This window comes from Cottoperca gobio, chromosome 12 (assembly GCF_900634415.1).
Source record: "Cottoperca gobio chromosome 12, fCotGob3.1, whole genome shotgun sequence".
NCBI lineage: Eukaryota > Metazoa > Chordata > Actinopteri > Perciformes > Bovichtidae > Cottoperca > Cottoperca gobio.
The window spans coordinates 9,627,066-9,644,915 of NC_041366.1; the positions used below are offsets into that span (position 1 = coordinate 9,627,066).

At 40.6% G+C, this 17,850-nt stretch overlaps 3 protein-coding genes across 9 annotated transcripts; 1 reads left to right on the top strand and 2 right to left on the bottom strand.

Moving 5' to 3' along the window:
* Positions 1–240: 240 nt before the first annotated feature.
* On the bottom strand, positions 241–3,252 carry nefla (neurofilament light chain a). The gene is made up of 4 exons (XM_029445508.1): positions 2,106–3,252; positions 1,844–1,968; positions 961–1,397; positions 241–870 (listed from the first exon to the last, which is right to left on the bottom strand). The coding sequence occupies exons 1-4, from the start codon at positions 3,147–3,149 to the stop codon at positions 506–508; spliced, it is 1,971 nt and encodes a 656-aa protein (XP_029301368.1). The 5' UTR covers positions 3,150–3,252; the 3' UTR covers positions 241–505.
* Positions 3,253–7,775: 4,523 nt separating this feature from the next.
* pgam2 (phosphoglycerate mutase 2 (muscle)) lies at positions 7,776–9,708 on the top strand. The gene is made up of 3 exons (XM_029445004.1): positions 7,776–8,295; positions 8,417–8,597; positions 9,270–9,708. The coding sequence occupies exons 1-3, from the start codon at positions 7,879–7,881 to the stop codon at positions 9,437–9,439; spliced, it is 768 nt and encodes a 255-aa protein (XP_029300864.1). The 5' UTR covers positions 7,776–7,878; the 3' UTR covers positions 9,440–9,708.
* Positions 9,709–10,430: 722 nt separating this feature from the next.
* LOC115016907 (syntaxin-2-like) lies at positions 10,431–17,162 on the bottom strand. 7 transcript variants are annotated; one of them, XM_029444998.1, is made up of 9 exons: positions 17,031–17,162; positions 14,009–14,083; positions 13,801–13,900; positions 13,055–13,129; positions 12,521–12,594; positions 12,220–12,328; positions 11,746–11,819; positions 11,492–11,629; positions 10,431–11,379 (listed from the first exon to the last, which is right to left on the bottom strand). In XM_029444998.1, the coding sequence occupies exons 2-9, from the start codon at positions 14,063–14,065 to the stop codon at positions 11,182–11,184; spliced, it is 825 nt and encodes a 274-aa protein (XP_029300858.1). In that variant the 5' UTR covers positions 14,066–14,083; positions 17,031–17,162; the 3' UTR covers positions 10,431–11,181. The 7 variants fall into 7 exon arrangements, with proteins under 7 accessions (XP_029300858.1, XP_029300860.1, XP_029300862.1 ...); XM_029445000.1 differs by having other exon boundaries at positions 14,009–14,086; XM_029445002.1 differs by lacking the exon at positions 17,031–17,162 and adding an exon at positions 14,639–14,660.
* Between the last annotated feature and the right edge of the window lie 688 nt (positions 17,163–17,850).

Genomic DNA, 17,850 nt, shown 5'->3' on the forward strand with positions numbered 1-17,850 from the left:
CAAAACCTTTGGCTGACACAGTAAATACTGACAGGATATAACGAGTCACTGTTTCTAATCGTCTGAATGACTGGAAATATGTAATTAGTAACACATAACTCAAATTTCTCTACAACTACTAGTTATTTCAGAACAACAGTGTTTACAGATACTTACACTGTTAATCTGTGTTCTTCATCTACTTTACACGTGTTAAAAGTTACATCAGGACTTTATCAAGCTCAAAATCAATGACACACATGGCTTTAAGAGGTGTTTATTTAACCACCAGAAACTCACACGCTCACTTTTGTATTCAGCAATTACACATATTACACTTATCAGGAAGTGTGCAACCAGATCTTTATGGAATACTCTGGCAATACTTTGGCAAGCAGTTAACCTTGATTTGTTGCTGTAAATGGCATGTTTTATTGAGCACCATGTTAACAAGCAGATTGAAGAGGTTAGCGTAGATGCTGGTTATTGAGCTAAAGGACAGTCTAGGTTTGCTGAGGTTTCTGGCTTACTTTTTACCCTTTGTGCTCTTTTCTTCGGCAGCTTCAGGTTTGACTGCTTTTCCTTCCTCTTTCTCCTTTTTGGCGTCAGCTTTGTCATCTGTTTTCGGAGCGGCTTTGTCGTCTTTGTCGTCGGCTTTGTCGTCTTTCTTGGCATCCACTTTATCTTCTTTCTCTTCACTTTTTTTCTCCTCTTCCTTCTCCTCTTTTTCTTCTTCTTTTGCATCATCATCTTTGTCATCTCCCTCTGTTTTCACTTCCTCTTGTGCTTCCTCTTTAACCTCGGTCTTCTCTCCTTCTCCTTTGTCACCCTTCTCCCCATCATCTTCAGAGGCCTCTGTCACCTCTTCCATTTGCTCCTTCTCATCACCACCTGTATCAAGATGAGAATGGTATTATTATTTATTAATTTAATAATTCAGGTTGAGCAATTACAGAATATAATCAAAAACAATGGACTAACCCTCTTCTCCCTCCTTAGCATCTTCATCTCCCTTAGCCTCTTCTTCATCTTCTTTCTCTTTCTCTCCCTCCTCTCCTTCTTCAGCATCCTCTTTCTCCTCTTCCTCTTTTTTCTCCTCTGTCTCCTCTCCTCCCTCTTCTTCGTTCTCCTCTTCCTCCTGCTCCTCTTCCTTGTTTACCTCCGCCGCGTCCTCCTCCTCCTCTTCCCCAGGTGGGCTGGCCTCTGCTTGATGGGCGCGGCTTGCAGACATTATCCCCTCACTGGTGCTGAGGCTGGAGCTGAGCAGGCGTGATGTCATCATGTAGGAGGTGCCAGAGCTCATGCTGGAGAGGATAGGCCGGGCGAAGGATGGTGCTGAGAAACTGTGGCTGTACAGAGAGGACACACCCCCAGACACTCCCACACTGAAGCGAGACTCCTCCCCTTCCAGCAGCTTCCTGTAGAGGTTGGTTAAAAGACTGGTGATGAGAACTCATTTAGTGGCCATTTGTTTAATATATATATATATAATGATATGAAAGTAAACATTACCCTTACCAATCTCTGATTAGGGCTGATCCCAGAATGTGTTTACCAAAATAAAAGTATTTTCTGACATTTATATATAAACTTTGCAAACTGATCCACATAAAAGAAACATGATCAATACTATAGCTTTGTTGCTAAAGCAGTCATGCAGGTCCCTTTTACTTGAAAGTTAACAATTATTTTCACCTTAAATGACCTTGTAAATAACCTCTAAATCTATGTCAAACTTGTGCCCCCCCTATAATTAAGTATTTGTACACCCTTTCACAGGATCTCTTTGGTGTCAATGATTCTTTTCATTTTTCAGAAGTATGATCCAGTGTGATTTCTCAGCCTCACTGTTGTTGCCTCTCACCTGTATGCAGCAATCTCGATGTCCAGAGCCATCTTGACGTTCAGAAGGTCCTGGTACTCTTTCAGGTAGCGTGCCATTTCCTGTTTGGTGCCCCTCTGCTCACTCTCCAATTCTGCAATGGTGTCCTAAATAGAAGTCAAGACAAAAGGACATGAAGTGAAACCCTTAAGTAAAACTCTAAAAAATTATTAACCCTCAAAATCAAAAGATCTGAATAATTAATAACACATCAAGATAGAAAACAACTAGAACCCCTACTGACGTGCATAGCATCAATCTCAGCGCTCTGCTTGTCCTCCATGTCGTGCAGCTGTTTCTCCAGGGATTCGTTGAGGCCTCTGCATGCGTCGATCTCCAGCAGGCGAGCCTGGAGCTGGCGTCGGTACTCTCCCGCTTCGTCCTTGGAGCTTCTCACGGCGTCGCTGTGCTGGGCCACGGTTTCAGTCATGGAGCCCACCTTGCCTCTGAACCACTCCTCTGCTGCATGCATGTTTCTCGCTGCCAGCCTTTCATACTGGGACCGGATGTCCCTGAGAGCTCCAGAGAGGTCCGGAGCTGTGGCCTCAGACTCTACTGATACCTGGACACCCAGCTGAACTTGGGCCTGGAGCTCAACCACCTCGCCTTCATGAATCCTCTTGAGGAAGGCCAGCTCGTCCAGCAGAGTTTCGATTCGCTTCTCCAGCTCGGCCTTAGCTAAGGCGGCCTGGTCGGCCTCACGACGGGCTTCCATCAGCCTGCCCTCGGCCTCTTCGCGAGCCATCACCTCCTCCTCATATCGACCCTGCAGAGCGCTCAGGGTTTGCTCCAGCCGCTCTCGCTGTCCCAGGACGGCTTGTTGTTCCGCCCTGGCCTCATCCACGGCAGCCCTCAGGGACCGGGCCTCTTGCTCATACAGCGCCCTCAGGCGAGATGGCTCGTTGTACCTCTGCCTCAGCAGCACCAGCTCTGCCTCCAAAGCACGGTTCTGCTGCTCCAGCTCCCGCACTCTCTCAATAAAGCCGGCAAAGCGGTCGTTGAGGTCCTGCAGCTGGCTACGCTCTTGGGTGCGTACGGTGCGGAATTCAGAGCTGATCTGGGCGGCCTGGCTGAGTTCCAGTTCCACGGAAGAGGCTTGTGAGGAGGAGGAGAGCAGCACTCGGCCGGGAGAGGAGTACTGCAGACGGGAGGAGGACTGCGGGGAAGCATGGGAGGAGTAGATGGAATGAGTCCTCCCTCTGGTCACAGCGACACGAGGGGGAGCCTCGGCATACCAGCGCCTGTATGGCGAGGCGGAATAGTAGGGGTCATATCCGATGCTACTCATGGCGGAGTGATGGAAGGACAGGCTGCTCTCCCTCTCCTCTTTGTGTATGTGTGAGTGTGTGTGTGTGTGGAGGTGGATGTAGGGCTCAGGTTTAAGCCTTGACTGCCTGCTGCTGCAGCAGCCGGTGCTTTTATAGCAGGACGGTGAGCTCTGACGCAAGCGCTTTCCCCAAACTCTGACAATGCAGGCTCGATAGGCTTACACTGCAACGGCAAGAAATGAGACAGAGAGGATCCATGGGAGTAAGCGTAGGAGGGAAATGAGTTAAAGATAGAGAGAAGAAAAGACAGGAGGGAAGAGGTCGCAAAATGACATGTTATAAGCATTTCTTTGTTCGTCTTGTCATAACTGTAATACTAAGTTTCTAAATAAAATAACTTCTAATAAGACTGATTATTCACAGTGTGCTTCACAGTGCAACAAAAGCACAAGTGCATACAAAACAAGTAATAGACTACATCTCCATTTTCATCATGAGAATGAACCTGAACCGGGACTTTGAGGACAGCAATACTGTAAATAATATATATATATATATGATATACTTTGTTAGGAATTCCATTTACTATATAGAGGAAAAACATGGCAACAACATACTTGTTGTGCTGTCCTCACTGCAGGAGGAGAGAGAGAGAGAGGGGGGGGGTTCCTTATTTATTTAACTACCGTGACACAGCATCTCTCCTTCTGGTGGAGAGCAGAACTACAGCCACGACCTGCAATGATAAAATCACACACGCATGTTGAAGACACTATAGACAATATATAGCAGGCATCAAACCTAAGAAATATTCAAATATTTTTAAATTTCTTTGTCCATCAATAAGAGAGAATTAAGACATAGTATTATGTCTGGTTTTTCCTTGATAATATTTGCTATAACTTCTCAGCTTTGTTCTTGTGTTTTTGCAAAAGATACTTATTGAAAGGTAACAGCATATATTATCTGAGTTCACTAAATCAGGCATAAACAAACATGTCTTGAATCTGTTTGTGTGATAATTATTAGTATTGCATGAATCAAAAACTTAAATGTAATAGAAATATTGAGTTGTCTGCGCCAGTGTCACAAGACATGCAAAATATACAATAACTAAGGTATATAATATTGTGATAAACATTTGAGAGATATTCTTTATTATTTGAAAGAAGTCTTCTTTGAGTTTTGTCAAGTCACAAACAGTCCCTCTTTTCTGCAGCACAGATACCCTGGCAGGTCAATTACACCCATCTGCTGACATGCATTTCCTTTTCGTGCGTGTGTGTGTGTGTGTGTGTGTGTGTGTGTGTGTGTGTGTGTGTGTGTGTGTGTATGTGCGTGTGCGTGCAGTGGCTCAGTGAAAGTGTATGCTGGAAAATTACTCCTTCTTTCGAGCTCCATGCATAAAGTATATTGCAGTGCTTTGCAGCAATATCTGTGTAGTGTGTTTTTGTGTGCATGATCCATAATGTGAATGCTCCAGTAATTTGCCTTTGCAGCAAAGGCCCCCAGAACTTACAGACGGTGCTGTGCCCAAACAGAAGTGTGTGTGTGTGTGTGTGTGTGTGTGGGGACTTCAGTGGGAGCTGCATGCACTCTGCTGCAGGCTGAGTCATCGTAACAGTTGTGATCACACAAACTCCCCTGTGTACACTCTTTCCCACCCTAACAGCAGTCTAACAATCTGCACCGGTGTGATTTTTTGGCAAGCAAGATGCTTCGAGCACTCGGGGCAATGAAAGAGAGAAAAGTAGACCATTAACGTGTCTTCCTGAACAAGTTAACTCACATATTAAGCAAATTTCTAGGTTATTGCTTTTTTCTCCCTGTGAAGCTAATTACCATAAAAGTTCAGCCTTAGTCTAGATATCAAATTATAACATATTAAATTCTTAGGCATCAAGACTAAACTGATGACAGAATCACACAACTGTTAAAACAGCAACATCCATATTCCTTCTAATCTCAATATGCAACTAACACTTGTTCTCTTGCCGTCATGTACGTGCAGCTCCTCTTGCATGTCTTAACATAGATAGGTCAAGGCTACCCATAGAACAACATAACACTAAGTGCCATTTAAAAACCTTTTACATTTTTTGAAAAAACAAAGAAATTGTGATTTACAATACAACAATGATAGAAACGAGAAAAAAAAGAAGAAAACATAACAAATCAAAAAACGACAAAGTAACACTAAAGTCTAATATTAAATATTAACATATTTCAGTCACTGTGACTTAAATTATTATATTTACCGAGTGTTAATGTGTATGATTGTGGGAAGGGAAGAGGAAAACAACAGAATAGTAAGAAATAAACAATAACAGTAGTAGTAATAATACACACATTGAAAAATAAGTAATAAAAATAGTTAATATGGGAAGAGTGAAAAATAAAGAAATAGTTTGATATTAAGAAGTGCCATTTTACTGTTAAATGATGGCACTTACAATATTAATCTAAACTGTGCGATGTAGAGAATTATTGATTCACTGGTATTGGCACATAGTAATGAGAATAGTCCATTTAAACAGGTATAGTATTTATCTCCACTTTAAAAGCACATTATTATTTCCCTTTCAGCCACTAGGTGCACATTGAGTAAAAAAGCTGACACATACACAGCCACCACCATAAATAATATTGCCTGCTTGATCATTTACCGAAACACAACTTTCAGCCAGGCAACAAAATAAACACTTTAAATATATAGCCTACTGTACACACATTATAGATGAGCAGTTTCATTGCTTGCCTTCACATCCAGTACTTAACCTACACAGGTTTACAGGTTTTAAAGGAAAGAAAGTACATCAGCTGGATACAATGCACCCAAACTCAATGTAACATGACGATTGGGCCTACTGAGAACCCAAAGTCTGATTCTTTAGTTTGACTGAGTGAGATCATATGGTGACTTATTGATGGGCATCTGATGAATACAAGTCAAATATTCCTCTTTTTATCCTCTGTTCTCCACGACTCCTAAAGAAAATATACGGCTCTTTAGCTGCTAGATGTTTGACTGTAGTATGTTCAACAGCCTCCGTAACTTTATCAGTCAGCGGTTTGCTTTCGACAGGTAGTTTATAACTGCTTTATCAGCCCTTTTCCCCCCCTGAAAGTGGTTGCCTACAGGCGTTGAACAGTAAATGTGCCATATAACCAAACTTAGCAGCAGAGCTAGGTGTTAATTCTCCATTATTTTGGCATTGAAAACTGTTATCATGTACATTTTCTTAACGTCAATTCACCACAGAACCAGAGAGACCCGGCCATGAAGAGGCATATCCAGATTATTCTGCAACATCATCCTTGTTAGCTCCTACTTTATACAACACTGTAACCTAACCCATTATCATGATCACATGATGCAGGCTGGCGTTACGCCTGGAATTCCATTAATATCATATTTTTGGACTATCTTTTTATTTATTTATATATATATGGATTTTAATTTGATTGGGGATGGCAGGAGATATTGACTTTGCCTGACAGCGTTGGTTCTGTGGCTTAGTTTCCACACTTTATCAGCCTTTTTATCTCTGTCCTCTTAACATTACATTTCATGAAGGATACTGCAGAAAGTTTTGGCTTCAATTATTTGTCTCAGTGGCATACAATATTTCCAGGACGGTGGAACACTTGACACTTCTCAACTCCAGACTCAGAATAACTTGTATCATTAATAATAAAACTATGCAGTGGTGATACCGGGTCAGGGCACTTTCCAGGCAACACTTTCATCTTTTACTTTACAGTCCCATGCTGCCACAACTTATAACGTGGTATTAATGTACATCTAACAGTGTCATACTAAAATGTAACTTCTTTGAGATAAAATGCCAGGCTTTCTCAGTCAGTGTGACCTGTTGCATGTAGAAATAACACTAGAGCAACTCCTAGAGGTGATGGACAGTAATAACACTTTTTGCTCTGCCTGTTTAAGATTTAACAGAGGCTTAATGATTTTTCAGGATGGACCAGGTTAAGCCCTTAAGATGAGTCAGGATGTAGTTCAAGATCTTTAGAGAGGCTTTATAAACTGACAAACTTGTCACTGTTTTTGTTTTTTTTACAGTAAGTATTCATAGTAGTAAGAGCAGTAGCAAAGGTATCTGCAGCTGTCAGTTAGTTACAGCGTTTGTTTTGCTGGTAGATACATGTACAGTAAGAAAAAGCACATGAGTGCATACTGTATGCAGCTGTTACTTCAACATGTTGACCATGAATGGCCCCCTTACACAGTGTTGAAACTGACTGGACCTGTAAGAGCCTCATTGCCATCGTTATACACACAGTGAATGCCCTGCGAACAAATGTAATATTTACTAAACATATAAACTCTTCTCAGTGTAATGAGCTGCAGTTTCTCTCTCAGGCCTCTCTGCAGCCAACTCTGATCTTTACACTTTTGTTCCACAGATCTCAGTTTAAAAGTCATGTTGCTATTTTGGCTTAATATCTGACCTCTGGCCTTCCCAGACACCACATGTCCCACTAGCCCAGCAAAGGTCTGCTCCTATTGGCTAAGCATGTATGTTCATCAGAGCATGACTGCCTCTCACAGGTGGGAAAGATAAGGAGGGCTGTCTGCTGTGCACTGTCACTATCCAGGCTGCTATAAAAAGAGTGTGGTATGTTGGCTTGGGCTCACTGTTGGTCAGACAGTGTGTTTGTGTGTGTGAACAACTTTGAAGGGCTGAGGGGACTGTTTGAGTTAAACTCAGGAGACGCACTGTAAACATGGCTGCCGCACATCGTTTGGTTATTGTCCGCCATGGTGAGAGCGCCTGGAACCAAGAGAACCGCTTCTGCGGCTGGTTCGACGCTGACCTCAGTGAGAAGGGCATGGAGGAGGCCAAGCGTGGAGCCCTGGCTATCAAGGAGGCAGGCCTCAAGTTCGATGTGTGCTACACCTCTGTGCTGAAACGCGCCGTCAAGACCCTGTGGACCATCATGGAAGGCACGGACCAGATGTGGCTGCCCGTGATTCGTACCTGGCGTCTGAATGAGCGTCACTACGGAGGCCTCACTGGTCTCAACAAGGCCGAGACAGCGGAAAAGCACGGTGAGGAGCAGGTGAAGATCTGGCGCCGCTCCTTTGACACCCCACCTCCACCCATGGACAAGGACCACGCTTACAATAAAATCATCAGTGAGGTGAGACAATTGAAAGGAAGGGAGAAGAACAAGCAATACATTAGTATTATTTACTCAGTTATGTAACTTCTGTCAGTTATTGTGGGAGTAAACTACCTTCTACTCTTTTTACTACCTCCAGTCCCGGCGCTACAAGAACTTGAAGGCCGGTGAGCTCCCCACATGCGAGTCCCTAAAGGACACCATCGCCCGCGCCCTGCCTTTCTGGAACGACGTCATCGCACCTGAAATCAAGGCTGGAAAGAACGTTATCATCGCTGCCCACGGCAACAGCCTCCGTGGCATCGTCAAGCACTTGGAGGGTGAGCATTACAGTTTGTATGTAGACAAAGCTAACAGAGAAGAAGAAAGTGTTACAGTGAAACGTAAATGTTGACATTTGACATGTTGACACCACAAAATGGCAATCGCAAATGAACCGAATATTTTAGTTTGAAAATAGATTTCACTGCATTTGTATACAAGGCCAATGCCTAAATAATCAGACACTTGTCTTTTCAAACACACAGACACACAGACACACACACACACACACACACACACACACACACACACACACACGCACACACACACACAGTTGTAGATTACAGAGTTATAAAAATAGAATGCGGGGACTCAGCTCAGGGACAGGGGAGAGGGTGAGGGTGAGCTTGGTTCCCATTACAGTCACGACCTTTATGTAGAAAGGTTGAACTTTTTCAAGCAGTGGCCTGACATGGGATAAGAAAGTAAATGTCAGATAGGAGTGGAAGGTGTCAAGGACGAGAGAAAGAAGTAGATCAAGTTCTTAGTTACAGGTTGCTGTACATTTAAAATAACTGAAAATGCAATCAGATATAAAGACAACCTGCACTGCTGATTACTTGTATTATGTACAAGTGTCCTTCCTGTCTGCCTAGCTGGCCCCCAGACAGCTTCTTATTGTATCAATTACATTCCCTCTGTTCTGTCTGCTGCTCTGCATGTCTACCCAGGTATGTCCGATGCAGCCATCATGGAGCTGAACCTGCCCACAGGAATCCCTATTGTGTACGAGCTGGACGCAAACCTGAAGCCTATTAAGCCCATGGCTTTCCTGGGTGATGAGGAAACCGTAAAGAAGGCCATGGAGGCCGTGGCCGCCCAGGGCAAAGCCAAGAAATAAGTCTGCCCCAGAGGCTCTGTGAGGAGGCAGAAAAAAAGACTTTTGTCCTTAAACATTTCCTCATTTGTCCATCCTTGTAGTCCATTCCAACTGGGGAAATGTTTACTGGTTCTTTTGGAGACGGGCCATTTGAGTGATGACCCGTCAATCAATGCAGACAGCCTGGGCCCCACGTTTTATGCAGCCACACATTACTCAGCTCTTTTAAATTGCGGCCCGATGTTGAAGGCTTCACCACCCAAACAATAAAGAAACCATGTTTTTATGTAGGGGTGTGTCTGTTGCATTTTTTCCTCTCTTGAAAATACATTGTCATCCTTGTCTATTATTCCTCTTCAGTTTCAATTTGGAAATCAATCATTTCAGCAAAGTGCAGTGAAATGTTATCCAGCGGGGGGAGGGGGAGGGGAAAGAGAGAGAGAAAGTCAACGGGTGCATCCTGGCGGCATTCCCATGATGCAGTTTGTCTAAAAGCTATGCCTGTCTTCCCCTACTGTCAGATCAAACTGAGAAGCCCATAGGCGAATAATAATTTCAAGCAATAACCAATCATACGTAACCTAGTTAGTGACAAATGAAAGGGAATCACCTGAAGTAACTTTATGCTTCAATACAAGGAGCGTTTCCTGGCATTGAGTGATTACCTTTACTCTGATGAAACATTTTAAGAGAGTTCTGTTTCAGGATAATGACCATCTACAGGACACAAAGGATCTCTGAATGGTTGAATGAATATGAAAATGATATAAATCATATGCAATGACCTTTGCTGTCACCAGTTGGAACCACTATTGAGATGTTGGATCGCTGTTGTACTGATTTCTTTGTACTTTAAAAAGGAGGGCTTTTGTGTGACAGGGTTAGGGGGACTTTTAGACCCAACTACATTTTATGTACATCACACTTTGTTGAATTACAGTATGTGTAGTAACATCAATCCTTTTCCTTATTTCATTCACATGTTACAATAAAGCACCAGTAACAAATGATGTACAGTAGCATTCACCATATTTGTTTATTTTGGGATTGTCTTACAGTTTATCCTAAGACATTGCATATAACATATTTCTATGTTTATATGTATAAATATGTTGACATATATTTCAGAGTATTCCACAACATGACATTACATTCAATTGTATTCGTGAACCACACAGTATCAGACAAAAACACAAAGAGTAGGACTGCAGAGAGGGAAGGTAAATGATCCAGTTCTGTGTAATGTTGTCATGCCACCTGCTGACCACTTAGGGGAACACCGGCTAACTGTGAATGAGTGAATTGAACAAATCAATCCAGAAGTGCTTGCACATCTAAACATGTAGCTAGGGGTAGTTATTGGGTTGATATATAGATTTTTTAGTACTTTAATGGACATTTAGCAAGTTTGCCATTGATGAAGAGACCTTAAGTCTCAGGATTGGGAGTCTGTAAACATTGATTGACAAGAAAGTAAAACGTTTGATTTGTTGAGGTCATATGCGGTTTTTGTCCTTTTGACAGTTCACAGGTAACCTCCGAAGCTGCTGGATAGGATTGTCCACAGCATCACTTCATTTGGCAGGACGTCATCATAGCAGTTCAAATTTAAATGTACTATTTAAATAAAAAACAACATCTTCCTCATTAACCCAAAGGTTAACACAGCCACTGCACCATAAATCAGATGAAGTGTGTACCATCAAGCTCAGGCTTTGATGTCGATCAGGACATTTGCTGGATGTTCAAACAGGTTCAGCGGCTCAGTCATGGCCTGAGGTGTTTTGAGCAGGAGCAGTTCTAGTGGTTTTCCTCTTGAAAGACTTTAAGAAGTTTGGGAGCGATGCTATCTTGTGTCGGTTGTTTTTGTACATGACTGCTTCATGAATTTCTGCTTTGGAGACGTCTACATACTCTGCAGCACTGGTCACATTTTTTTCTATGTTGTTGATCAACTCCCCCTGATAGAAGGAAAACATAATTAACACCAGTCAGGTTGTGGCTCCCTTGACATTAGTATATTCGTTTATATCAGTCGTCACTAAACTTTTCCAAATGAGGCGGCCGTCTTACCTGAATCTCCAACAGCATGGCAGTGTCAGCAAATATCTCGTGCAGCTCTTTGATGCTGGACTCGAGGCAGATGATGTCCTGATGACGAGATTCAATCTCACTCAGAGCCTGGCTTGAAATCCGAGCGTCAGAATTGATCTGTGAAAGGTGAAGTACACTAGTTGATCAACAACAAAAACAAAACTACACAAGGTGTTACAAACTATTGCATAGCCATTTTATGTGGCCCCGGAGCTGAAGGAAATACCACCAACATCAGATATGAAGATGGCAAGATTGTCTCGGTGCAGCATCTCCTCCAACTCTTCATCTGTAGTCACTCGATCCACTGAAATAGAGACAAAACTGGAGAGTTAAAAATACTTTTAGTTAGTTTAAAGCAGGGGTGCCCACACTTTTTTGGCTTGCGAGGTACTTTAAAAATGACCAGGTCCAAGTGATCTACCTCTATTAAAAAAGGTGTAATCTGAGGGGAAACAGTAGTTTGATAGATAATGACAATTACATACTGAGCTTCTTACTCATAGTAGAAGAGAAAAATAAATATTAATAGCACCCCAACATCTAACCATCTTTGACTATCTGAGGAGACACTAGTATAGAAACACCCACAATAACTGTACTGGCATGATAAGATTATGATATAAAGTCCATTTACACAACACTGAGCAGAGTGGGGGGAGGAATACATGTTCATGTTTTGGTTCAATTTGTGTTTGGCAACTCACCAATCTCCAGCTGTCTCTGAATGTGTGCTTTGCATTTCTCCCTGAAGCAGATCTGTGCCTTATGGAAGCCCCTCATGACATCAGCAAAGCACCGAGTCAGGTGTGAGTGCTGGTGAGAGGGAGGCAACAGAAATCAGATTATTGAAGCAGAAAGGAAAATGAATAATTTAAATAATATGAATCTTGCGCACAGATTATTGTCCCCCAGGTGCATAAAGATTAAAGTTTCTTTTTAATAAACTTAAGGGTTGGCCATCTTTATGCACCTGGCTTATTACAGGAAATCAAAGTTTGGCCAGACCTGGTTCTTCTGAATACGCTGAATTACTGAGGCACTTTTACTGTTCTCATCCACAGGTAAGTTCTCCTGCATTACTGAAAGAAAATACAGATCTAATATGACAATAAGCACAGAACAAATGCAAAACTTAAATTTAAACTTGAACACACTATTCATAACTCTGTGCAGGCATCTGGTTAAATTACAGATTGTCTGACACAGATCTCTGTAACTTCTCCATCTTCCTACAATCAAGGTTTTGTTAATCTGAGACGGTGTGTCCACTGATGACCAGTAGGGTGGAGCACTGAACGGACTTCATTTTCTAACCATTTGCAAGTCAAATGTTGTGTTATGAACTCTGCCGTTCCATAATTTCAGGAAGCTCGATGTGCTGCAGTCACTTCTCATCGTCTCAAACAATGACGGTACACAGCCGCAAAATGATGATAATTTTGTACACTGAAAAATTGCACCAATTATAGTAATAGCCAAATCAATATCTACTATACAAAAGCACATTTTGCAAGAATAAAAAAATGTGTCTCCACCTACATTTCAACTTGGCTCGAACCAAATTGGCGTTCTTCTTGGTCTCATTGTTCAGCAGCTCCAGCTCGTTCTTTCTTCCTAAGAACGTCAATAGTTCACTTCATAGCAGGAATAATTCCAGCATTTAATGTGGCTCATTACATGCTGTAACTTTGGTGATCCCCTAACTTCAAAATGTTATCGTCAAAGATGACTCTTTCAGGGTTTTATATGCATTATATACGTTTTATATATTCTGATAATGGCAGCTTTGACAATACCTCCTGTATCATTTTATTTCAAAAAGATGCCAGACCGCCTCATTTAGAATAACATTTAACAAATCAAACATAGGATATGGTTTAATCTCCATTTACTGTCTGTGTTGTTGTTGATGTAACAATGTTATTATCATTGTGAAGGAGCATAATGTATGTATGCAGATTATGAAGGTATATTGATGCCCTAAATTGCCTAAACATAATGCAGTTCTATATCAAATGTAATTGATCTTTTTCTATTTACATATCATTTAGTGGGTTACCTCCTCTACAAACAATGTGTTTGTCAAAGGCTGTTTAGCCCTTTTTGTTTCTGTTGCTCTGCTTGTCTTTTCAATGTTGTGCACCCTGCAGGAAGGGATAGAGCTGAGAGCTTCTGCACAACAGTGAAGGCATCACATTTCTACTTCTCTATAATTTGAAAACTTGTTTAGCTCATGAGGACAGCTCCAGCACGACCTATGATGGTGGTGCTTTGTACCTACTTACCCTCATCTCGGTTTTGAGTGGAAAGGATGGCGCCATGTCTTCTTTCCACCTCTTTAGCTTGACAGGAGATTTTTTCAATGAGACTTTTCACCTCCTCCACCTACACACACACACACACACACACAGACACACACACAGACACACACAAACTATTTACATTGGGCAACTGGATATGTCAAGTGAACAACATACACAAGGTGCAGTTTACCGTTTTGAAAAAATCCTCCATGTTGACTGTGCTTTCAGATGTAACGTTATCTGTCATATCATCCTGTTGCTATTGCTGCTGTTCAAAAAGAGGGAATGCATTAGGCGGCTTAAAAATGGAAACCTGTTGCTCCGAATAGACAGTCCATTGAACGTTGTTAGCATATGCTACATTTATATGAACTACTAAAACCCGCTTTAATACGCTGCTGTGATAAACAACACTAGCTGGATGTATTAGCCATTGTTCCTGCTAATACAAAGTCCAGTCTTTTAACTCTTAAAACTCTTGTTAAATACTTGGTGTAAATACTTACAGCCGTCACGCGACCCGCATTATCATAACGACAAAGAACAGTAAGATATTCTCGATATTTCTGTTACTTTCGCTATTCGCATTAAGGCTCGACCTCTACCTGCAGTGTGTTCTCCTGTGGGCTGAGCGCACCTTTGTAATAAAGAGCGCGAGCACACAGGCGCGTAACCGTCAAAACGAGCAAACAAAGAACCTCCACCACCTGCGTTTAAGCTAAAGCTACACGAAGCAGGTAGCACTAGTGAAACATTCCTTCATTAAATAACAAATTAAGATGTTAATGTGTTGCTGTGTTAGAAAGTTACTGTTGCCTACATGTAGAAGTGGGTCAAGTATGATGAGAAAAGTTAGGTGTAGTTTGCCCGAGGGTGGCGCTATGGCTACGCTTAACTTAACACTGCGACCAATAATAAAACTCGGGTCAATAAGGCTATTCTTTCCCCTCACAATATCATCATTGTCATAACAAAATTGGCCAATATATAAATTGATGTTGCTTTGCAAAACTAAAAAACCTCGTGGAATGCACAAAAAAATTAATTCTCTATTCAATTATATAACAAATGTAAAAATCCCCCTTTCCAAGAAACTATATAGGCTATATAATAGGCCTACTTATGTCTGAATTAATTTCTTATTCTTATGTCACTTTACATGTGGAGTAAATACATTTGCTTTTAAAATAATCCTTTATCGATGTTAAAATTACCCAAATGTTCCTAGTTCCCTGGTAAATTGTGATGCAACATTACCATATGTTTTCATGGTCCTGTTATTACCTTTTATGGTTAGGACATTTAGAAATAATGCATCCATGATACAAAATATATACTTAATTAAACTTAATGGGAAATCTCAAAAGGTTGTTTTGCTGTTTTTCACAAGGATCACCGTTGTGCTTTAGGATATTATATATATATATATAATATATATATATATATATATATATAATATATATAGATATATATATATCTATCTCTATCTCTGTCTAATCTATCTATCTCGCTATATCTATCTCCTATATATAGATCATAACCATCTTAGATCTATATATAACTGTATGTGTGTGTGTATATCTCTCTTCTCTATCATATCTCCTCTATATCCTCATATCCTAAAGCCTTATCCTATATATATTATATATCTAATCTCCATCTCTCTCTCTCTATCTCTCTATCTCTTCTCTATCTCTCTCTTCTATCTATCGAGAGAGAGAGAGAGAGAGTAAGAGAATAAGAGAGTAGATAGACAGGAGAGAGAGAGACGAGAAGAGATAGAGAAGACTAGGAGAGATGAGAGAGAGATACAGAGAGAGAGAGCATAGAGATAGTAGAGAGTAGAGACAAGAGAGAGAAGAGAGAGAGAGAGAGAGCAGATAGGAGAGAAGCAGAGATAGGAGTATAGAAGTACTAGGTAGAGAGAAGAGGAGACAGCAAAAGAGATAGACGAGGATGAGAGAGTAGAAGGAGAGAAAGAGTAGGAAGAAGACATAAGAGGCAGATAGAGAGGAGAGATATTGAGAAAGGGGATGAAAACGAAGACTACAGGAAGAGAGAGAGAGAGAGAGAGACATGAGAGAGAGAGAGAGGCGAACAGCAGATAGAGAGAGATCATAGAGAGAGAGAGAGAGAGAAGAAGAGAGAGAGACAAGAGAGAGAGAATAGAGAGAGGATATGAGAGAGAGAAGAGAGAGAGATAAGAGACGAGAACATGAGAGAGAGATATATAGAGACAGAGAGAGAGAGAGAGAGATAGAGAAAGAGATATAGAGAGAGAGAGAGAGACAGAGAGAGAGAGAGATATAGAGATGAGAGATAGAAAAGAGATATAGAGAAGAAATATAGAGAGAGAGAGATAGATATATGATGTATAGAGAGAAGAGAGAGAGGATAAGAGAGAGAGATAGAGATATAGGAGGAGAGGAGAGATAGAGAGTATGAGATAGAGATAGAGAGATAGATAGATAAGATATATATATATATAGATAGAGAGAAGATGAGAGAAGATAGATATATGGTAGATAAAGATATATAGATAGATAGAGAGAGAGAGAAGAGATATAGATAGAGAGGAGGATAGAGATAGAGAAGTAGAGAGATAGGATGAGAAAGAGATATAGAGTAGTAGAAGAGATATATAGTAGACAATAGATTAGGAGATCGAGACATAGTAGATATGATAGAGAGATGGAGAGAGAGAAATATATATTATATATAATACACATATACATATGATTATATATCCATATACATATACATATATATATATATATAGATATATCAGATATAATATATACACAGACTACATATATATATATACATATATACATATACATAATATATATATACCTATATATATATATAGATACATATATACCATATACATATATATATATATATATACATATATACATATACATATATAATATATACATATATACATATATATATACATATATATATATATCTATATATATATATACATATATATATATATATATATATAAAAATATATATAAATTCAACACATTTTACTATCTCTTCAGTGTCTTAGTCTACAACTATACAAACTGTAAACAATAATGGCCTCTCCCTTATGTGCAGTATATAACAGCATGCACCAGTGCCAAACCAAGCTGCAGGATCTCTGCCAGCACTCATTTGAACCGTTTTGGTAAACATCCAAGTCAAAGGTCCTTACTACTAACCTGCTGTTGCCTGAACTGTAACTGCAAACCCTCAGGCCTACTATGGAGCTGTTTGCACAGGTGCAATTTAATGGCATCACGGAGGTCTGCCTGTACAAATGATGTTCTTCTAATTTATTGAAGGGAGTGCTTGTTGTGGATAAATTCATGTGTTTATGAAGCACATGGAGAGACAGACACACACTGCAGTGTCAAATGGGTCCCAGCTGCAGTTTAGAAAGTTAATTTATCTAGGCATCAGACATTTTCCAGGCCCAATTAAAATCTTTACATCGTGCTAAAAGCTCACCTGCATAAAAAAATGAATCTATCATTCAGTGTAAAAACGAGTGCAAGCAGCTTTGTTCTCTATATGCTGACTTACTAAACGTATGTGCACTTCTGCGTCACTACACATCCGACAAACCCTTGATCACAGCAGGGTGAACACAGCTGCACCCAATAAAATGAATTTGATTCAATTCAATTAGCAAGCGTTGATATTATCATTGACTATTGTTAATGCTTGGCCTTTACATCATTGGCTACATAAATCAAACATTATAGCCTTTAATAAAGGCTAATACATTGTAATATTACAATATATATTACAGCAACAAATTAGTTAAAAAAACAATATTTGAATCTGATGATCACAGTGATTCATCTTTGATATGCACAGCTGTGAATGGACCTTTTTGTATGATCAACTTGCAATGTTTGTCTGTTTTCAGTCTTCCTTCTGTCTCTTCACAAAGGTGAAAATGTCCTCGGAGACATGGAAGGATCACGGCATCTGCCACCTCACATGAAGATTCTGCAGAGAAATAAATACCAGATC